Here is a 23,142-nt window from a genome sequence, read left to right as displayed (position 1 = left end):
GCTTCTCATCAGATGGAAGGAGAGAGAAAGAGGGAGGTGGGTGCTCAGACTCTGGAAATAGCCTTGAGTATGTCCTGCTGAAATTCGAAAGAGGACAAACCATCAGAAGCTGTCCTGCAGTGTTACCTGCTTATACCAGATCCTGTCCCTGGTTAAGCCATCACCACAGTGAGTGGTCACCACAGACTTTTCTCGATGGAGTGGACAAAGGCAGCCTCCCTTTCCTGCCTGAGCCTCTCTAGATCAGTCCTTAGTTCCATTCAGTCCCTTTATTGTATTTCAGCTGTCTCCTCCAAAGACCTGGGCATTGGCTAGGTCTTCAGAGCTTTATTGAGGATATGGCATCTGCAGTATTAAGAGATGATAGGAGGGCTGGGCTCAGTCAGGAAAGAGGATCCCTGAGCCTCACTGGCTAGCGAGCCTAGGCTACTTGACAAGTTCCAAACCAGTGAGGGACCCTATTTGAAAAAACAAAACAAAAACAGAAAAAGCAATGGACTAGCAAGATGGTTTAGTCGATAAAGCACTTGCTGTGCAAACCTGAGGATCACAGTGTGGATCCCCAGAACCCAGGCAAATGCCAGGTGTGTGTGGTTTGTGAGTCCAGCACTTGGAAAGTGGAAGACAATCTCTGGCACAAGCTAGCTAACCAGACTAGCCCATATTGGTGAGCTCTCTGTTCAAGTGGGAGAGCTTGCTTTAATGCATAAATGTGGAGTGATTGAGGAAGATTCCTAATGTCAACCTTGGGTCTCCATAGGCAACACATGTCCATGCACATCCACACCCACACCCATCTACACACATGTGAACACACATGCATGTATTCATGAAAGCATACCACACACACACATATACATGCAAAACAACAGCAACCCCCCAAGAGGTAGATTGTGCCCAAGGAATGACACCTGAGGTTGACCTTCTAGGCCACACACACACACACACACACACACACACAAAGGGGATGAAAGAGGCTTCGTAAATTTAATTCTCAGGAAGAAGTGACTGGGGACAGCCCTGACTATTAAATCCAAGGTAGTGGGACCATTGGGAAACCTTGAGTGAGGAAAATAATGTCCCTTACCCACTCCAGGTTGATGAGCTGAGACCTGTGGTCAAGTCACACCTCCTTGATTCAAACAGCATCTAGGACTGTCAAAACCAGGCTAGGTTCCATGGGTGGTTCCAAGGAGGCAGACCAGTGAGGAGGGCCAGACACAGATTGTTACAAAACCACTGTTTGTTTAGCACTTTCTCCGTTCCAGAAACTTCTGAAGCTTAACATGTGCTAGGCCTGGTGGTGCGGGCTTATTATCCTAGCTACTCAGGAGGCTGAGGGAGGAGGATCTCAAGTTCAAGGCCTGTAGGCTACAAAGCAAGTTCAAGATCACTCTGGGAAAGTCAGACCCTGCCTGAAGATAAAAAGTGAAGAGAGGGCTGGAGAAGTAGCTCAATGCGGGAACACTCACCTAGCATGTATGATGTCAGAAATTCAGATCTCATCACAAAAAAAAATTAAACGTTTAACAGGTATTCCAGAGTCTTCCTAGAAACTGAACCTAAATCATGACATATTCATATTACTTTCTAGTTTAAAGAGGAGAAAAATTAGTATCAGAGAGGTTAGAATTTACCCAGGCTCACATAGCTAGAACACAGCCGAACTGGGACTCAAACAAGCTCTGTCTCACTCCAGACTTCCCTTTTCCTAGCTGCCTCTAAGTCACCCATCAATACTACAGCTAAGTACCTTGAAGAAAGACAAGCCAATGGGGTCCACAGGTGTGAAAAAAGTATCTAAGACTATCAGGAAACTTGGCAGGGATCTGCCTGGAAAATGAGCCTTCTGGATGGGAGAAGTCCCTGAAGAGGGTGAAAGGGGACAGCATTCTGAATGCTGGGAACAGCCTTAGCAAGTCTGTAGATGCTCCCTTGGGTCACAGTCGGATGGGAAGACAGCATACAGGGACAGTGGAACTATGTCTCTGCAGGCGGAATAAGTGTGTCCTAGGAGGGCCCTGGGGTGCCCAGTGGAAGCATCTGTGACACAAGAGATAGGCCGTAGGAGGACAGGATAGTGCTTCAGGAAGGGGCCCCAGCAGGAGTGCTGAGGACGGGTGGGCACTGGAGAAACAAGGGAGGAAATCCAGGGAGAATGCAGAGGCCCTGTTTCCTATAACAAATGTGGACTGTACATGGGAAAAAGTGAATGCCAGTATCAGAGTAAAGAAGAGGACAGGAGCTGGAATTGCAGTGATGAGGGGGAGGCAGATGATGGGCTGGGGACACCACAGTCACTGCCACTACAGAACCCAGGGCATGGAGTGTGGAGGAGCAGGACTTATGATGGCTTGAGCTAGCTCATCCTCTGAAGCCAAGGACCACCCCCAGCAGGTACTAAACAGGATGCTGGTGTCCTGGAGAGGAGATAGGAGGCAGAATGCCAAGGAGTGATGAAGAAGAATCTCTGTACAACATTTGTCCCCTCTAAGCCACACATTTCTATAATATTCTTACACTCATGCTTACTTGTTAAAAATATTTTATTATTTTTATGTGTATGAATGTATTGCCTGCATGTATGTAAGTACGCTCATGTTGTACAATGCCCATGCAGGTCAGAAGAGGGCATCAGATTCCCCTGGAACTCGAGTTGTGGATGGTTGTTAACCACCATGTGGGTGCTGGGAATGGAACCCAGGTCCTCTGCAAGAGCAGTCAGTGCTCTTAACCATGGAGCCATCTCTCCAGCCCTGTTACTTTTATGATCCCTGAAATCAATACTTATAAAACTGAAGCAGCTGAAGACTTCATAGCACCAAGAACCCATCTGAAGAACCGTCCTCCAAACAGTGCCAGTGAAAACAACTTGTTTCTCGAACTACTTTTACAAGCAAGCACTTTGGTTGGCTGTAGGAAAACTCATGTTGGGACCTGACCCCCGCAATCAGCCTTACAGAAGGCTGGAATAGACAATTTCAGAGATCATGTCCTGTAGACCAGTCTCTGCTCCTAGGAGCCCATCTGTGAGGAGAGATGCGTGCTTAAGAGAGGAGCTTTTCCTTGCTCTTAACACATACTCCCAAGACTTGGGGGACTCCCTATTTGGTGAAGGGGTATGCAGAAAGCAAAACATTGGTATGCGATTTTATACATGACTAAAACCTGGAACACACGGATTGGCCAGGATGGTCAGTCCAGTAACAGGAAAGAGTTAGAGCAAAGGCTGGGACTGGGGAGGACAAAGTTGAGGGAATGGGGATTTGATTTGTGTGGCTGAGACATGGTCTTTCTGGGAGAAATGAGCACTGGCTGAAGGATTTCCATGGGCCCCATCTTGCTGGAATGAGCCCAGGAAAGGTCTCTCTGGAGGGTTCCTGAGTGTCATTCATTTCTCACTGCAGTAGAGTCCTGCAGGGGTTCCACAAGCAGCAATTAATGAGAGGCCACTTTGGCAATGACAGAGCAGGGCTGGTAACTGAAGTAAGAGAGAAGGCAGCCCCTAAGGAGGGGGCCCCAAGGACACCTGCTCTGGCCTTCAGCAGATGCTTCAGGAGCTGCATCAGGTGATGTGCTGCTAAACAAAAGAGAAGCATAAATTTAATGCAGAGGCTGGAGGACCCTGAGCCAACACATATGTGCATGTATGGACAGTGAGGGTCAGGGCCCAGGAGCAGCCACGTGCTGCACACCCAACAGGTGCTGGATATTGTGTCAAAAAGGAGATACTCTGGCAATACAATCTCCTCCTGACATTTTGCACAAGAGGAACCTGAAGTGTACAGTCACAATTAGTGACAAAACCAGAGCTTATAGGTCCAGGGCCCACAGGGGAACTCCAGCTCCTGACTTTCAGAGTAACAACAGCTAGAAGAAGGTGGCATAGCGAATGTCAGGGAAACAGTACCAAGAGCACCCTGAAAATCCAGAGCAGAGAGAAGCCTTTTTGTGCTGTGTGTGGTATATATGTGTGCACATATACAGGCCCACATATGGAGGTCAACAGGTTGATATCCATAGTTTATCAGTGTCCACTTAATTGCTTCTCCACCTTCTTCTTTTTGAGACAGGGTCTCCCTGTAGTTCCAACTGGCCTAGAACTCACTAGGGAGACCAGGCTGGCCTTAATCTCACAGAGATGTGCCTGCCTCTGCTTCCTGAGTGCTGGGATTAAAGGTGTGTGGCACCATACCCAGCTCCATCCTATTCTTTTGGACTGGGTCTCTCCCTGAACCTGGATTGCTCCAATTCAGCTAGAGTGACTGGCCAGCAAGCTCCAGTGATCCTGTCTCTGCTCCCCCTACCCCCAGTTCTGGGATTAAGGTGTGCCACCATGCCCAGCTTTTTATGTGGATTCTGAGGGATCAAACTTGGGTGTTCCTGCTTGCATGCCAAGCACTTTTTGACTGTGCCATCTTCCTAGCTTCGGGAGAGAAAAATGTCGAAAGGAGAATACCTCAGATGGGCCTTTGTCAGTGATGACTGACAGACTCAATACAATGACCTCTTTCAAGAGAGGTCTGGGGTGCAGAGGAGTGTGTCTCTTGCCTTTACACAGTCTAAGGGGAAGACTGTTTATCAAGCTATAGCAACACAGCATGGCAAGGGTTTGGATCCAGGGGAGGGTAAGTAGACACCCCCACACACTTGGATCTATTCAGGGTGGAGGGGAGGAGAAAGGCTGTTCTTAAAGGGGCCTGTAACACAGCAAGAAGCAACACTGCCTGGCTGGGTCCTCAAGGCAGGTTCTTCCTCATGCTGCCCCCAACAGAAGGCCAGGGCTTGTGTTTCAGTCCTGTGTGGCTCACAGAAATTAGCTAACTCACACTAGACCACATAGCTAAGCCCTGACCCTTGGGATTTCCAAGGCCCCACTCTTCCCACATTGCCTCCTCTCTTACCCTACAACGACTAGAAGAGAGGCCTATAGCTCTTCCTTCTGATTTCTAGAAAAATCTTCTGATTCCCAAGACTAGGTGTGGGCAAAGCCAAGACCACATGAGCCTCATAGTATGTTGAGTTCCCTGAATGACAGTGTCTCCTTGCCAGACTCCAGAGCTGACAAGACAGCTGAATGGTGACCCCATCAGGATCAAACCCAGCTGGGCTGCTTGGGAGCCTGAAAACTAAAGTTGGGGCCTGGGCTGACACACAGCTTCTCACACTTGCTCTCCCACTCTTCTTTACACCAGGGAAGGCAGGGCCTTGTCCCCAGGGTGAAGGAAGGAAGGACTGGCCATGTGGATTGTAATGGGAACCCCTGGGGCCTAAAGACTGGACTTTCCTTGCAATGGAGCACTCTGTGCAGGGAGAGGCTGGTCTTCCACCTCAATCAGCACCCACTGTCAGGCCAACTCCCTTTCCTCCTTGACTTTCACAGGGTAGGGCCAGCAGAGCCTTTATTCCTTCCTCACAGACACCCAGCTGGGTCAGGCATTCATCCCTCTGGAAGCCAGCAAGGTCAGCTCCTTTCAGACCCTTAAAGAAGCAAAGCCTGGATAGGGCTGTCCTTTGTTGGACCCTGGCTCCCAGGCCTTTGATCTTCCAGGCTCCCATATAGACTGTTGTGACGGCTGCCTCAGAAGCCCATTGTGGGCTCCTGCTCCTGCCTGGCACCTGAAAGGCCCAGAAGGCCTACTTGTCATGCAGAGGTTACAGTGTCTTGTTACAGGACACTGGCTCTGGAAAGGATGTGTGTGGGGGGGAGATACAATGGAGGGAGACTGTGGAAGGATAGGGCTTTTGTGTGGGAGGAATCCAGCCTCTGCTGCAGAGGGGCCCTGAGAGCTGCAGGAAACCCCAAGCAGCTCAGGAATTTGGGGAACTTGAAAGGTAGGACCCGGTCTCTGACAGGACTGTATTTTTGTTATTGTTGTTATTTTAGTTTCAGTGCTGCCCTCACTTGATACTTCCATTGTATTATTGTACTAAAAAAGTGCACCTTGGAAGGAAAGGCACGTACCTCCACACCACTCCCCCCGACCCATTTCTACACCCCCCCCCCCCCCCACACACACACACACACACACACACACACACACACACTCACACACTGCATTTAGGACTTTGGATTGGATAGCTCATCTGTTCTCTGAAGCAAGACTCCTGGTCCAGGACCAGAGGCCTGCAGCAAGATACTAACCCAGGACCTCTGGAGTCAAGGACACAGGTAGAAGCACAGGGTGAGATGAGAGTCTGCCTCTCTGGCCTGCAAAGTCCTTTTTCTGGAGCCCTGAGAGTAACAGTAGCAACACCTTCCTCAGGCTGGGCACACAGCTTGGGCAGTACCAGGTGGGATAGCCATTGGATGATGCCCAGCTGCCCTTGACCAATCCCAAGTTGCTTTGGTCTCAAAGGAGCCACAGCACAGCCCTGTCTTGGGTACAGAGATCTCTCATGCCCAATGCAACTTAAAAAAAAAAATTCAATCATCTTTTAAAAAAATTATCTGTGTATGTGTGTGTCTCTATGTAGGCATGTACATGTAAGTGCAGGTACCCATGGAGGCCTGAGGTGTCAGATCCCCTTGGAGCTGGAGTTATAGACAGTTGTGAGCCAGCTGAAATGGGTTCTAGGAACTGAAATCTGGTTTGTGTTCTTAACTACTGAACCTTCTTCCCAGCCCCTCAACCTTGGTCTTGACACCCGTCTGCCCCAGATGGAATGAATGCTATTATCACCATTTTAGAGAGGCCTTTATCTCCAAAGAGCAGTGCTTGGTAAGGAAGGCCACCTTAGCTTTTTAATATCCAAAGGTCTGGGACAAAATATCTGGCCTTTGGATAGACAAGTAGCACCACCTCCACAGCTGCCCCTTAAGAACTCGTGTCCTAAATGCTGACAGAGCTGGCATGGGATGGTGGAATGTGGTGGGCAGCTGCTGAAGCTCAAACATCTTGGTTTGGGGATCTTAACTCAAATAGTCAGGGACTAGTACCTATAAAGTAGAAATGGCATACCTGATCCTCAGCCACCCAGCACAGTGCCTACAACTTGGCAATGCTGTTTCTTGCCACTCTGAACTCCTTCAGTTCTTCAAATGCTCCATCTTCTGGCTCTCCCACACCTCCAAGACCTCCCAAGGGCCTTCCTTTTGCCTGAGACAGTCTCCTTCCCTCCTTCTTGCTTGGCTAATTCCTCCTCATCCTGCACTTCCCAGCACAGGCCTCACTTCCTCCGGAGAGCAGTCTCTAATTTCCTGCTCTCAAAGAATCCTCTGTGTCACCTCTCTCTTACAGCATCTAGACACAGATGAGTCAGATTCCCATCTCTTCATTGGACCAGTGGACAGGGATAGGTATCGTTTTGCTCACAGCTATATCTCTAGCAGCACACAAGGTACCTGGCACAGGGTCTGAGGATACATTTGCTAGAATAATAATGTCAAAGTAGCAATAAAAGCCCCTTAAGGGCCTGAGTGGAAACCCAACATTCCAGTTTTACCGGGTCAATCACCTGGGCTCAGCTCCCTAGAAAAGGGAGTTCATCTCAAGTCATGCTAAAGAGATAGGTGGAATGCTGGGTATGGTAGTGCTTACCCATAATCACAGCACTTGGGAAGTAAAAGCACAAGGATCAGAAGTTCAAGGTCATCCTCAGCTACGTAGTAAGTCTGAGGCCAACATGGGCTACATGAAACCCTGCATCAACAACAACAACAACAAAACTTAACTGTTCTTAACTGAAGATGTTTCATAAGCAGGGATTCAAAGCCAGCTATTTGAAAACTATTTGCTCCCTGGATACCTCCCCTGTATGCAGGAACACACATTTCAATATACTTCTGTTTGTTTTTCTCTTGTTAATCTGTTTCAGGAATCTCTTCCAACTAAGAGCTTATGAGAGCTGAAGAAAAATAATTTTTCTTTCCTTATGTTATCATTAAGCGCTGACTGTGGTGGAGTTCTTGGCATAGCCCAGCCAACCTACTGGCATCTTGACATCTCCCTGGGTCTCCATTCCTGAAAGGAGGTGCGCTCAGCCATTAGTAAAGAAGGTGGGCTCCACAGAGACTACAGCAATACAGCGTCCAGCTTAGCACTGGGGTGGGCAGGAGACTGTCCTCCTTCAATAACAGTCCATCTTTTATGTACAGAGAGGGAAAGAACAGGGCCTCAGGGAAATCCAGCAGTCATCAAACTGGAGCCAACACCCTCCTATCTGTGGCTGCAGTGGTTAAGCTAGTGTTGCCAGAGAAACAGGACCAAAGCCAGAAAAACTGCTGGTAGAAGGCATGGCCTCCTGCAGGAAGGCCCCAGAAGGGCTGCACACTGTCTGGAAGCTGCTCTCCACTCTCCTCTCCCTGTTTTGAAGCTTAGCTTCATCACAGCCAGAAGAGGTATAAAAGACTCTAAATCCAGTGAATTTTCCTGTTCTGCACCACTTTGTGGGTGCTAGCTGCTCTGGCCACAGGGTACAGCTGCCTACCATTCATCTAGCAAACATGTTCGAGTACCTGCTGTATGCCAAGGACCACTGCAGTTGCTGGGGATAGAACACGTGAGCAAGTGCCTACACTGTTAAGGGCTTTGACCTCAGATGGTAATTGAGGATTGTCTTTACCATGAGCCTTCACAAGGCTGTTTCTACCCAGACAATGGTTTTGCTGGGTGCTATTGTGTAGTATATTATACTATATTATCCAGCCTTTTCAACTAAGACCATCTGGACTGTGCTCTCACCTGGAGAAGGAACAGATATGGATTTACCTCTAGATTCTCCAAGGAGCCTAAGACAGAGCCTGCTACTGCTGTAGTTTCACAACCACCCAAAGAGGAGGCCCCAGCAGCATTTGTCCCCAAATGCAGGAATCCCATCCCTTGCAGTGAAAGACCCTGTAGTACCTATAGAAATGGAATGGGGGCCAGAAGCTGAAAATCCAGCTGTGCAAATGGCACGCTGGCTTCACATGAGCTGCCGAAAAAGGGAAGAATACCATGGGTGAGTTTCTACTTACGCTGGGGGAGGATATAATAAGAAGGCACAATTTCTGGTATCAGATACAGAAAAATTAGTGTCCAAGGCACATGAGAAAGATCAAAGTCACTGATCAATGGTGTGGATGACACACTGAAGATGCCAGGATAAGTCCTTAGGGAAGAATGGCCAAGGAGGAGGTTACTGGTCTGCGGATCAGGAATGTACAAGATTAACACACCCAGATTTGCACTGGCCCTCATTGGAGCAAAGTGTTCAGTAGACAGTTAATACCATGCAGTGGGGAACAATGTCCCCAAGCCTCCAGGCAACTTGAGAGCCGTATGCCTCTTACCCAGCGAGTATGTAGGGCCTGAGCAGCTGCGGTCCCGGCTGATGCCAAGGAAGGGCGAAACCACTTGCTTCACCAGCTCCTCCAGCTGCAAGTAGCCCTCACTTGGGCCTGTGGGCTCGTGAACACTCTACAAATGAACATTCAAGACAGACAAAGGTCAGTGAAAACCGTCACCACAACAGGCACTTGTCAACACATCCTGATGGCCCTCCTCTGTCTGCAAGGCAGTGTGTCCATAGGCAGCCTCCTTGTGGTTAGAATGAAGGAAACAGGCCTGAAGCAATGGTCCCTTGTCACAAGTCACTGGGATGCAAATGAAAAATGACAGGAAGTAGAGAAATGGCAAAAGGTGGGAGGAAAAAATGAACAAAGACTTGAGCTGAGGGATGTGGCCCTTGAGGTTGCAGCTTACACAGAGCCTCTCTCAGGTAGCTGTCCCAGGCCCTCTGCCTATCGGCCAGATTGCCCAGGCTCTGCATTCAAAAGTTGATAAGAATGTTGAGTGGGAGATGGAAGACTATTAAACCAGAAACAGAGCCTTCTAAGTACAGTATCTGGGTTCTCCCAAGGCAGCATGGGTGACACAGTCTCAGCTCCAGCTCTAAGGGTGAGATGTGACCAGGCCACATGATGAAACTACCCACAGCAGAGTGATTCGCTCAGCCATAGCACAGAAGCACTTCATGGAAGCACTTAAATGCCTCTGGACAACCAGGGACAGTAGTGTGCCACTGTCCCCCTGATAACCCAGGACAGAAGTATGCCATGGGTCCCCTTCTACTGACTGGAAATAAAGACCAGAGTGCTTAAGTAACCTGCCTAGTCTAACACAGCCAGTAAATGACAACAAACAAACAGGTAAAAACAATACTGGCCTGGAACCCAAGCTGCCTGGCTCTGAGCCCATCTTCCTGTCACTCTAACACAGGTCAGAGAAAAAGAGAACGAAGTGAAGTGTGGCTGAGTCCAGAGCAGGAGAAAGTAGGTGGGGTCTAGGCCTGTTTTCAAGAGGCCAGCAGGACAAGAGTGCTCAAACTAAGCCTGGGTCTATGCCAACCAAAACAAATGCTCACAATAGCCCAAACTAAAAAGGAACTGGTCGCCACTGCTTTCTAGAAAATCAGCGGGCTCTTTACTAATCCTGTTTCTCACTGGAAAGGGGGTTGAAAGCGTGTCCTCCTCTTGAGGGGTGGCAAAGTCCCAGAGATCATTTGGTAAGAGACAGGGGCCTAAGCAGGAAAGAAGCAAGGCTCTGTGGGGCTGTGCTTAGCCAAAAAGATTACCACATCAAATTCTCAAAATAGACTCTGAATGGCTTCCCTTAAAAAGTAAAAGCTCACCACTACCCTGGGTGTTTTGAGAGTGGAAGGTAAAGTTGTCCATGGAGTGAAACAGGAAGGGCCAACTCCTTCAGGGCTCCCTGGGTAAGAAGTGGCTCCCAAGGAAACAGGCCCTTCCTTGGTCCTCTGAGCTGCACCATAGGGATGCACATGCTTGGCTGTGGAGTAGCTTAGTAATGGAAAGCTGACAGGCACAGAGTTTACAACCTGGGGCTAGACAAGGAGGGGAAGGGAGAGAGGCAAAGTGAACCATGACCCAATGGGAGGCACAGGCACGGGAGAAGTTCCCACGACCTCTGCTCCAGCTTTACTCTCGCTGAGCTGAAGTGTCAGAATGCTTAGTGCTGAAAACAAAAAGAAAGGAAAAGAAAAGAAAAAGAGTTGCTTTTCTTAGGGTGACACAAAATCCTGCCCAAACTGAAGGAGAATACTCAAAGCATTGGAGGAAAAGGGGAGCCTTATTCGTGCTCCCCAGGAATGGCACCAGGCCTCAGAGCATAGCACTTCCAGCCATAGAGAACTTTCAAGCTCTGGAAACCTTTTCTTCTTTTATTTCTGCTCTTGATAGCTCTTATCAGGTTCTCCCTGAGCTTTTCTTCCCCAAATTCATAAGTGATAAAGAGAGAGAGATACAAGAAACAGATGTGCAAAAGGCAGGAGGAAAATGGATGATGACGACATGGCCTAAAGGCTGGGTGGTTCTCCCAGGGATGTGGCCCTTGAGAACACTGCTTGCAGAGTAGAGGACACAACGCAGCCAGTAAATGGTAGACTTTCACGGCCCAGTATTAAATGAAGATGCTGGGCCCCATATTCAAAATTTAGTAAGAATGTTGAGGGGGAGATGGGAGACTATTAAACTAGGCAGCGGGCCCTCAAAACACAATGTCACACACCCTCCTCTTTTCTTTGTATCAGTCAGGTCATTTTGGGAAGATCACTGGGTCTCATACTTCTGTGGAGAGTAAGAGCCTGGAAAAGAGCAGACAGTTCATAGTATGTCTCCTGGTTGGTCCCAGGGTAGGTTCGCTGAGCATTCCATTCAGATTCCCAAGCTGCTGCTCCCAGGGCCTAGAAGACGGACTTGGACTCAGGAAGGACCTACAATGACTCCTGTCATCCTCCCTGCCTCAGGCTCAACATTTCTTAAGTAAAGACAAACAAGGCCCTAGTCCCATATGATGCCAAGCACCTCGCCCTGGAGTGTGTGACCATCTTCGAAGCAATGAGGACATTTCCAATACCTGGGAGGAGACAGGAAGGAAGGGTGGGAGGACGATAGTGCTGAGGAATGGCTGATTGGTCTAGATCTCCACAAATCAGTTTATGTTCCATTAGTTAGCAGACCTCTCTGACCCTTCATCACCTTGAAGTGAGAAAAGCAGCCACAGGAGGGGCTGTTTCTCTGCCTAATTTTCCCGAACTTTGATGTGACCATACATACTCCTTTGACTGTATTTCCCTCTCCCAAAAGAGAAGAAGCCATTATGAGACCCAAGGCCAGCTGGGAAGTTTGCAGTTGCATTACAGGGAGCAAAAACAGGACTGGCCAACGTGGATGGAAGAAATTCTCCTTGGTAGCAAGTCTAACTTATCTTTAGGGACTTTAGGTAGTAAAGGCATGTGCTGTCAGGTTCCACACAAGACCCAGAACCTCAGAATGTGGCACATGGCTTTCATTTTAGAGATAGGCCCTCCTACTCCAGCCTCAGGACACGAACATCTTCAAAGGACACTGGAAATTAGGGATGTGTGGTTGTTACTCTTGATCATCAACTTGATAAGAATTAGAATCACAATGGAAACAAGCCTGAGGGCTTGTCTGTGAGGTATTATCTATAAGGTATTAGGTTAACTGAATTGGGAAGTCCCATTACCTGGGCAGCATCATACCCTGAGCACCAGCATTCCTTCCTTTCTACTTCCTGTCTGCCAATATGTGGTATGAGAGTGACCAGTTGCCTCAGCCCCACCTTCTTGCTTCAGGCCTTCTTCGCCAGGATGGCTGTAAGCCTAAAGAAACCCTTCCTCTTTTAAGTTGCTTTTGTCATGTATTTTATCACAGCAAAGAGGAAAGTAAGCAGCACTGGATGCCTCCCTGAAATATAACAAATGAAACAGAGGGTACAGCCTGACTTCCTTCCTAACCTCAGTCCCAGAATCCTCAAGTTTCCTTTTCTACACTGCCTGTTTGGAAGCCAAACTGAGATCAGCGCTTCAAATGCAAGCTGCAGGCACCTTTCTACTGCCATCCTTCTCCTTCTCTTCCACAAAAGTGCTGGACCTGGTACTCCAGTCACTTCTACCCACCCCCATGCCTGAGACAGCCCTTCCTCCTCCCCGACTACAGGAAAGGAAAAGTGCCAAAAGATGGTGCTGAGACGGTCAAATGCACAGCAGCTGGGAGAAGGGGAGCTGGTGGCATTCCACTTTGGCTGCAAGGACAGTGTGGTCATCAAGAGCCTGATGGGGGCTGGAACCTGCATGTCACCCATCCCAGAGGCCATGGTGGTCCCACCTGACCCTACTCAAGGTCATAGCCAGTTGGGCAAAGGGAATCACCAGCCCAAAGTATGCCAGTCAGATTCTTTACTCCACCAAGCGGGAAGCAGGATGCACACAGCTCTGAATCATACCACCTCTCAGCAGCTGAGGGATTTCACAAAAAAACTTCCTCTGTTTTTGTTTCCTCATCTGGAACATGGGAATAACAACAATGCCGACCCTATAAGATGGTTGTTTGGATTGTTTAAGAAAACAACAGTTATAGTCTTATGCCTACACCTGGCAAATAGCCAGGGGCTGAGCCGTGTTAGCTCATCTTCCTGTTGTTGGTTTAGGTTTGGGATGAAAAGACAGCATGCAGCCATCTGGGTAGTGTCTCTCTGGAAACAAGTGCTTTGGCTCAAACAAGGTCTGAGCGGGTGCAAATGATTCCACAGGCAGAGAAAGAACAAGTCCAAGAGCTACCTGGTAAGGCCAACAGAGACAGCATCAGAGAGAAACAAGGAAGACAGATCCAAGCAGAGATCAGGAAGTGAAGGGATGCCTGCCAGTGGCTCTGGGACCTGACACGATCTGGCTTTGTCATGAAGCCCATCTGCCCTGGGAGCTTCTAGGGTTGGCTTGACTCAGTTAAGGTAGATTCTTGTCATAACTTAAAATTCTTAGCTCCCTGACATAACTAAAGAACAAGGAAGGACATTCACTCCTCACTAACTGGCGCCATCACTCACTGAACCATGCTCAATGAATAATATTCTAAATTCTGGGCTGAATGCTGAGGGCACAAGTATGAGGGGAAAGCTTAGGATCTGCCTTGACTGTCCCAGAAAACAGTGTTCAGAGCAGAGGAAAAGTGAGCACCAAGATCCCATCACTACAAAGACAAAGAAAGCCACAGTCCTGTGTACGACAGTCAGGTTCTAGGTGTTCCTTTCTCTCCTTACCTCAATACCAGCACTGAGCACAGCACTAGGACCTGACAGGTGCACAGTGAATACACATCACATGAGCGAGCCAACCAAGAAACATGCACAAAGTAAATGAAGAATGCCCAGCTCAGCTAAGGTGCTCTGATGTTCAGTCTGTCTCCTCCTCCCCCTCCTACCATGGCAGATCTTCCACCACCACCACCACCGCCACCACTGCCACCACCATGGCCTGAAGGACAGCCCTTCACCAGCCCTCACCTGCAGGACAAGCAGCATCTGTACGATGGACGAAGGCAGCTTGGACTTCCCCAGTAGCAGCAAGTCACCCAGCTTCACCTTCAGCAGGACCAGGTCCCGGAAGCCCAGCAGAGAGATCTGGCGAATGGTGAGTTCTTGTCCCTGGGAAGGAGTCAGGAGGAAGGGTGAGAGGTTAGTGCTGGCTGAATAACCGTCAGCTTTGAGTAATTCAGGATAAAACATGTTTATGGAGTGTTCTAGGTAGGCCAGACAGGCCTGTGCAAGGCCTGTTGCCCGAAACAGAGGAAGACACAGCTTCTGTCTCCTCTGGCATTAAGAAAAGATATGGAGGCTGGAGAGATGGCTCAGGGGTTAAGGACACCTGCTACTCTTGCAGAGGACCCAAGTTCAGTTCCCAGCACCCATATGGAGGCTCCATTGCCCTCTTCTGACCTCTGTGGGCACTGCACATACATCAGGTACAAATACACACATACAGGCAAAGAAGAAGGAAGAAGAAGTGGAACTAATTAAGGATGAAAAATGACTTGTGAGGCAGAGGGGACGTGTCTTTTCTAGGTATTGGAATGGTGGGCAGAAGACAGAAACACTAATAGTCGTAAGAGTTGGCATTTATTAAGCTCTCTGTGGTAGGTAGAATTCCAGATATTTTGAATGTAAACAACACATGTATCTCCTGTGGCTTGCATGTTTGTGTCCCCCTCGGAATCACATGTGGGAACTTACCTCCATCCCCATGGTAATAGGATACGGAGATGAGCCCTTGGAAGAAGCTCACAGAAAGCCCTCACTCCTTTACCATGGGAAGAGATGACAAGGAGGTGTCACCTATGAAGGGACAGACAAGCCCCCACCAGACTCTCAACCTGCCTGCACCTTGAGGTAAGGCCTGTGGAAGAAAGTCAGGTATGCTCTTGAAGGGGACACTGGAATCACAGCCACTTTTTGTTTCATCCTCCTTCCTGGTTACCTTGATATAAATAGACCTCTTTTGCCTAAGGCCATGATGTACTGTGCTTCCACAGGCTCAAAGAAGCCAAGTGACCATGGACTGATATCTGTGAAACCATGAATCAAAGTAAACCTTTCTTCCTTGTAAGTTGTCTCAGTCATTTTGTCACAGTTATGGAAAGCCAACTAACACTATCACTATTGCATAAATGTGTGAAGCAATTCCTTATAGTAAATGTCCATTAAGAGAGAACCAGGAGTCCTCTGAAACTGCTGCTGATCTTAGCTGCCTCTGAGATTGCTGTTTATCTTATCTGACTCTGAGACTTCTACTAATCTTATCAATAAATCACACTAGGATTGGCTACTCCTGGAACTCAGGGGGAACTGTTGGAGATAGGCTGTTGCTCAAGATAGCCTGTCCTGCTTGAACAAGGGGCCCCGAAAGATGAGACATGTAGACCCCTGCATCCTCTTCCTCACTCCCTAGCCTCTATATGATCTATAACTCTACTGATACACAAGTGCAGTTGCTTCCATCCTGCAGGAAGGTTGCTGTCCCTCGCTGTGCCCTTTGAATAAAACCCAGTCCTGTCTGAGGTTTAGTATGGTCTTTCTCTTTTTCTCCTAAAACTACCATGATGGTGCCAAAACCCAGGAGGGTTGTGGGGGCCCCTGCTGGCATCCCTAGACCCTCCTGGAACCTCCTTGACTTTCCTACTCTTCTGTTCTGTTCTGTATAAACCCAGGCCTGGCTCCTAGGAGAAGGCAGGAACAGTCTTCCACTTTTTTCCTTCCACTCCCCCTTTTCTGAGACCTTGCCAGACCTCTAGACAAGAGGCCACTCTCCATTTGCTTCCAATTTGCATCCATCTCTCGGGACAAAGTAATCCATTGGGGTCTGACTCATGGACGCCTCTGATCAGGTCTCAGGAACCCCAGGGTTCCTCCTGTTTTCCGGTTGGTTCTAGGAAGCCTTATGAGACTCTACAAGTCTCCAACTGGGCAACTCAATGAGGCTCCAGGAGCCTCCCACTGAGCCCTTGGACTGGATACCCTGGAGTCTACGAGGAGTCTACCTCCCTCCTAGACACTAGGTTGGTTTCTGGTCAATCCAAACCTCAGGGGTTACCTCAGGGCGCTGGATCGGATCCCCTTCCTATTCTTGCCTTGTTCCCAAACCCACCATAGGATCCAAATTGTCTGTTCCAGAGGACACATCCTTAGCCTGTCTCCAAGCTAATCAAAAGAGGAGGAGGAGGAGGAGGAGGAAGAGAAGAAAAACTCCTTTGGGAGGTTTCAGGTCAGCCACACTTATTTGACTCTTGGTCCAAATCTGGCCTCAGTACACATTGGATAATGGCAACCACATTTGGATAATGGTCCACATTTGGAACTTCCAACTTTTAGATTTTAACTGATTTAAATAACTTCATGTCGATTTATGTTTACTACCAAAGAAATAATTATTTTAAAATAATAATTTACTTGATCTCAATTTAACTCATAAGTTCTCATTTAAGCTAAATTGTTAAATTACAATATGGTTCCTATTGCTAAAAATAGAAGTTAAATTTAAATGATGATTACTTCTGCTCCAGGATACAATTTATCTATGAAAGTGTTATTTTTGGTGTTTTCCTTTGATGTTAAATTTCTCCTTTTTCTGACTTAGGCCCACTCTGCCTACATTATCTGAATACCCTTTTATGTATCTAAATCTACTAAAGTAATCTTAAGTTTTCTAAGGTCAAACCTCAGTCAAACCTTAAATTAGTTCTTGTAAAGACTAACTTAAGGAACAAAATATATGTATATTCAGTTTATTCAAAAATATTTGTTTTTATTGAAGCTTTACTACCTACATGTTACATAGTAATTAAAGGTACCAGACTGATGTAACTGCCTTCTTGGATGTTTAATAACCGTACTGAAAGGCCTGTACTAATTTGATCAAAGGCACTTAAAGGAACAATTTTTGTTCCTTTCCCTCCAAGGTCAACTAAGTCCCAAGGGACTATGGAGCGTCTATCAAAATGTCCTTTAGCTGTGATGAGTCACCTGTCCTCTTGTTCATGGAGGCCATAGAGACCCCACCATATGGACTTGAACCAGTGTCCAGTCCAGTCCAGACGAGGGTCAACACAGAGAAAACATTTCCTCAAAGCTTCCAAGCGAAACCATGGCCAATCAAGGCTTCTAACTAATCCTCACATAGATGGAACTGATAAAGAAAAGCCTAAGGAGCCAGAGGATCCTCCCAAGGCCATGTGACCCTTGAGAACGAGATCCTCAGCTGACCTTAAGAGTATAAATATATTGGTTTATTTGAACAAACTTCATGGTCTTAAACATCCCCAAATTAAAATAATATGTTTCGGCTGGAGAGATGGCTCAGCGGTTAAGAGCACTGGCTGTTCTTGCAGAAGACCTGGGTTCGAATCCCAGCACCCACATGGCAGCTAACAGTTGTCCTTAACTCTAGTTCCAGAGGACCTGACACCCTCTTCTGTCCTCCTTTGGGAATTGCACAACACGGATACACTTACATATATGCAGGCATAATACTCATACATGTACAAATAAATAATTAAAAAAAAAATAATATGTTCCTTTCAGAGTCTAAGAAATTGTACTTCCTAGACCTTAGGCTTAAAAGTTCATATGAGATGTTATTTAAAAGATCCTCACTAAAATTTTCTCCTTGAAAAAATGCTACTCAGATATAATACTTCAGATCTTAGTCTAATTCAACACTTCAGTGCCTACCTGCAGCCCAAAAGACAAACCCACTATTGCTCTTATCTAAAAATTCAATTATGGCTAACTTTCTTCTCTCTCCCTGCCTAGAAATCATTTGGGAGTTTTTTTTTTTTTAAAAAAAAAAAAAAAAAAAAAAAAAAAGAAAGAAAAAAAAGCCTGAAAAGCAGATTCTGAGTCCAGCTGTGGCAGTCAAAAGAAAAAGAAGTAACCCAATAGACAGATGTTCTTGGAAATCTTCACTGAGAAACTCTATTGGACTTTAATTTGGACATTTAAAACTCACCCTGTTCTGACTTTTACTGGTTCCCTGCCTAGAACTTCTGTCTAACTACTCTTGCCTTGACTTCTCCCCATCACCTCCAAGGCACCAGTCAAGGACTCTCTTTTCTCTCTATAGCTAACAGTTAACACTTTGGGGATCTTTTAGGTAGACCCACTGAAGGGGTACCCCAGTTGCCACACTGCAGCCAGAATGACCAGCATCCAAATTCCCTATTGGCAATTAGGGTAACATCTTCAGAGGAGGGACTAAGAGCAGGAGGTAGAAGCTGACTAGGCAGTTTAGGGCAAAGACCCCAAAAGAATAATGACCAATTTCTGGCTGAGAGCTGGAAATTCCCTTGGATCTGGGAGTAAGCTTGTCCCTACTTGAGGCTAGGGATGTCAGAACTATCCAATCCAAAAATGTCTCTAGTTCTGCTATAGCTAGAGGTTGGGGAGGCCAATAAGGGGTTCTGGGTTTTTTTTTCCATACCTCTCTCTTTCTCATGAAATAATATCCTACTCAGGAAGACATGCTGAGGACATGAAGAGAACCTCGATGGACCTGGACATCTAGAATGAAGACTGGACGACGAGCTCATCTCCCTCTCCCCTCCTCCTTCTTCCACTAAATCCTTATTGACTCCAAGTAATGAGATCATTGCACTATGATTAATAAACTGTTGTCTTCAAAGATTCTTACAGAATCTCCTGACTGAGCAGCCCATATGATTGCCCAAGCCACTACCTGAGACATATTTAGGCCGTGTTCTTGCTCCATGCCACTTGAGAATTCCTTCCAGTTAAAAGAAAAAGGATGCCCCTTATTCCATTCTTTTTGTGTCTTCAGGGTCTGGAATGATAGAGAACCAAGTCCTCTGAGACTGCTGTTGATCTCAGGTGTGTCTGAGACTGCTACTAACCTTATCAATAAATCACATTGGGATTGGTCACTCCTGGAACTTAGGGGGAACTGTTGGAGACAGGCTGTTGCTCAAGATAGCCTGTCCGGCTTGAGCGAGGGGCCCCAAAAGATGAGACACATAGACTCCTGCAGCTGCATCTCCTTCCTCATGCCCTAGCCCCTATGTGATCTCTAACTATCCTGATACACAGTACAGCTGCTTCCATCCTGCAGGAAGGCTGCTGTCCTTCACTGCGTCCTTTGAATAAAATGCAGTCCTGTCTGAGGTGTGGTACAGTCTCTTTCTTTCTCTCCTATTCTTATATTCTGTGCCCTAAAACCTAACATCCAAGTATACATAGACACTGGTTCTGTGTCTCTAGAGTACCCTGACCCAGATGACTGGACCAGCAGCATCACCACTACCTAGAGAACTGTTAAAAATGCTAAGTTCTCAGGCCTAGCTCCAGACACACTAAAATACAAACCCTGTGAGTAGTGCCCGAGAATCTGGGTTTTAACAAGTCTTCTGAGTGATTCTGATACATTCCCTGACTTTGATCACGCCCACATAATGAAATCATTCTGGGCTTTGGATCAAAATTATTTAGCACTAAGAAGCATTTCAGTGAGATGTGACAGCAACCCTTTTTTCCAGTTACCTTCTGGGGAGACCAGACACCACCCTAAAACAACACTGCACAGGCTTGTCTTAGGGCCTGGCTGGCAGGGAGTGCTGCTGATAGATCCTGTGGATGGAGGATCTACTCACTAGTGGGGCACAGAGCCTGATATGCAGCATGTGACCCACAGACAGACACTGTTGTTGACTCTGAGGCACTTGTTCCCTTGAGAGCACCCTTTAGCGTAGCTTGATCGTTTGTTCTTTCTTTCCTTCTTCTTTTTTTAAAAATATTTTATTTATTATTTTTATTTTATGTGTATGAGTGTATTGCTTCCATGTACGTGAGTGCACCCATGCCATGCAATGCTGCAGAGGTCAGAAGAAGGCTTCGGATTCCCCTGGAACTGGAGTTAAGGATGGTTCATAGCCACCATGTGGGTGCTGGGAATTGAACCATGCTGAGTCATCTCTCCAGCGCCCTGTCTGCTACAAAAGTATTCCACATTGCAGACATATATAACATAGTCCATGGTTATCTGCCATCATGAGATACCTAGGACCTCAAGTTTTGTTTCCTCTGTTAGAATCCAGATGCTGGCAGGGCCTGCTGAGTGCTTGCTATCTGTGGATCTCTGGTTAACAGACTTCCAGGTGCCAGATTTCTCACTTGCAGAAGTGAGTTTGCAGGTTGAGGACACATCAAACAGCTGCTACTGGTGGCCACATGGTCCTCTCTCCCACACCCTTCCCTGCTGCCTGCAGGGGAGTCAGAGAGCCTGGCTACAGGTTCCTGCTGTAAATCCTTCCCCTTTCCTCAGAGACCTATAAGAAAGGACCTGGGACTCCTGACTGGTGGCACTGATTCCTTCTTGGAGCCCCTGCCATGCTGTCTGTGGAGCTGGGGCCTGAACTCTCCTCAGAGCCCTGGTCATGCTTTTTGTTGTCTGTCTGTCTGTGGCATTAACAATTCTTCTAGCAAGCTTTTTATCTCCAGAAATCCATCTCAGTGTCCCTCTTGAACCTCATATCTGAGATCTTTCACTACATACTTCAAGGTTTTACATTTTTCTTTCCATAGAATTAAAATAATTACAAATGGAGCTAAGGCAATGGGTACTTTAAGTTGAAAGGTGCTTCTGATTTTCTTATTCTCTCACTGTCTAAAGAGTTGGGATGCTGATATGATCTGTGTTAGACAGATGGTTAGGGGGCCCACGCCCAGTGCTAGGCCCCATTACTCTGTTCAGGCCGGATGCTGGGAGCCCATAGGAACTATCTGACTTCCATTCACACTCATCCTGTGAAAGTCAGCAGTAGAAATGCTGGATTTAAACCAAGCAAGCCAGAGAAAGAGAAGGCAGGCTGGGGCTGGTGGACTCCTAGAAACTAGTCCTGATCAGCAATCTGGAAGAAAGAAGAGTTAACCAGAGGAAAAGACAATTCTAGAACCCCCTGACCAACAACTGCCAAATCACTTCAAAGAACTGATTTTCCAGGAAGCCCCAAGAGGTGACCCAGGCACCTTTCTGCACACCAGCCTTGCCTGCCCTCCAAAGAGCAACGGCTTAGCTCTTTGCCTTTTCCGGCTGCATTTCATTTTTAAATCATAAGGTGATAGATACTTCTAGGCTAAGAGTCACACAGTTAAGATGGGCTTAGGGTAAACAGAAGTCATCTCTCTCGACTTCCACACAAGAAGCCACACTTCAGTGGTTTTTATTATCGTCTGGATTTTTCTAGAAAGTTTTTACGTGTATAAAATTACACACACAACCTTTAAGCACACATAGACATCATGTGCTCTTTGCCTTTGTTGAGCTGAGTATGTCTTGGACACCTCTTCACGTTAGCACACTTTGTCATTCTCCCTCACACTAGTTTAAGGCTGACTAGTATTCCACTCTATAGACACTCTGTCAAGATGCCTTTTTTTTTTTTTTGCCTACAAATATAATAATAAACATGTTCATTCATTTATCTCCGGGTACATTCATCCGCATATCCAAACTGTCACTCTTTGAAAGAAAAATTACGCTATCAAAATCTGCTTTTAAAAAGTCTTACAGAAGCAAAGTGTGGTGGTGGCACACCTTTAATTCCAGCACTCATGTGGCAGAAGCAGGAAGGTTGCTGTGAGTTTGAGGCTAACCTGGTCTACATAGTGAGTGCCAGGTCTAGCCAGAGCTATATAGTGAGCCTTTTTCAAAAAGAATAAAAGTCCTACAGAGGGCTGGGAAGATAACTCAGTAAAGTGCTTGCTGCACACGTATGAGGGAGGACCTGGGCTCAAACCCCAGAACCCATATAAAAACTGAGGTATCGCAGCACATACCTAAAATTCCAATACTGCAGAGGTGGAAACAAGATGATCCCTGGGACTTGCTGGCCAGTTAATCTTGCTCAGTCAGCAAGTTCCAGGTTCAGTGAGAGAGTTTGTTTCAAAAAAGGTAGCGAGAGGCTGGAGAGATGGCTCAGCAACTAAGAGCACTGGCTGCTCCTGCAGAGGACCGGGGTTTGATTCCCAGCATGCACCTGGTGTCTAACAACCATCTGTAATTCCAATTCCAGGGGATCCTATGCCTTCTTCTGACCTCTGTGGACACTGAATGACAGATGCACTTACATACATGCAGGCAATACATTTATACACATAAGAATAAAAATACAAAGTAGAGAGTGACAGAGTAGGACATTCAGCAACAACCTCTGGCCTGCACATGCACATGCACACACATGCACAAACACACACACACACACACACACACACACAATCTTATAGACACTGCCATGTTGCCTTCTGAGAAGCCTGCACTGACTTACACACTTACAAAGTGTCTGAGCACCCATTCTCTCACATCAGTTGCCAAGATGATTGTTTACGTGAGGAAACATGGCAGACCCTCAAGAGTAAGCCATTCCAGGGCCAGTAAGATGACTGAGTGGGTAAAGGCACTCACCTCATGACCCAAGTTCCATCCCCAAGACCTACATGATAGAAGGAGAAAACCGATTCCTGAAAATTGTCCTGACTTCCACATGTGTGCCATGGCATACACACATGCATAATTAGTAAATAAATAGAAAAGGAAAAAAGACTAGCCCATTCCAAACACATCTGCTTGGCCAAGACTATGTGAAAAACAAATCCAACCCCTAGCTGGGCATCAGCTGGGATTCAATACCTTTTGATAGCAGAGGAAATGGTTAACTGTTCTTTAGACTTCCCTGCATTTCACATATTGATACACTCTCCTGAGCATGCTCTGAAGAAGGTGTTATTATTTATGGAAGAAATAGTAGCTCAGAGAAGCAAGGGGTATCTTCCCGAGATT

General features: G+C 46.9%; 1 protein-coding gene across 7 annotated transcripts in view; it reads right to left on the bottom strand.

Annotated features, from left to right (window-relative positions):
- Prr5l (proline rich 5 like) overlaps positions 1-23,142 on the bottom strand; it is a 93,075-nt gene that overhangs the window by 1,745 nt on the left and 68,188 nt on the right. For 6 of the 7 annotated variants that reach the window (XM_029555701.1, XM_017803001.2, XM_029555702.1 and 3 more), the window contains 2 exons: positions 14,307-14,447; positions 9,275-9,401 (listed from right to left, as the gene is read on the bottom strand). In XM_029555701.1, coding sequence (XP_029411561.1) covers positions 9,275-9,401; positions 14,307-14,447 — 268 coding nt within the window. The remainder of the gene's footprint in view (positions 1-9,274; positions 9,402-14,306; positions 14,448-23,142) is intronic. The other variant, XM_029555704.1, reaches the window with a different exon arrangement.

Source organism: Nannospalax galili, unplaced genomic scaffold (assembly GCF_000622305.1).
Source record: "Nannospalax galili isolate Female #2095 unplaced genomic scaffold, S.galili_v1.0 scaffold126, whole genome shotgun sequence".
Lineage (NCBI taxonomy): Eukaryota > Metazoa > Chordata > Mammalia > Rodentia > Spalacidae > Nannospalax > Nannospalax galili.
The sequence above is the reverse complement of the archived record's forward strand: the minus strand, read 5'-3'. Positions and strand labels throughout refer to the sequence as shown.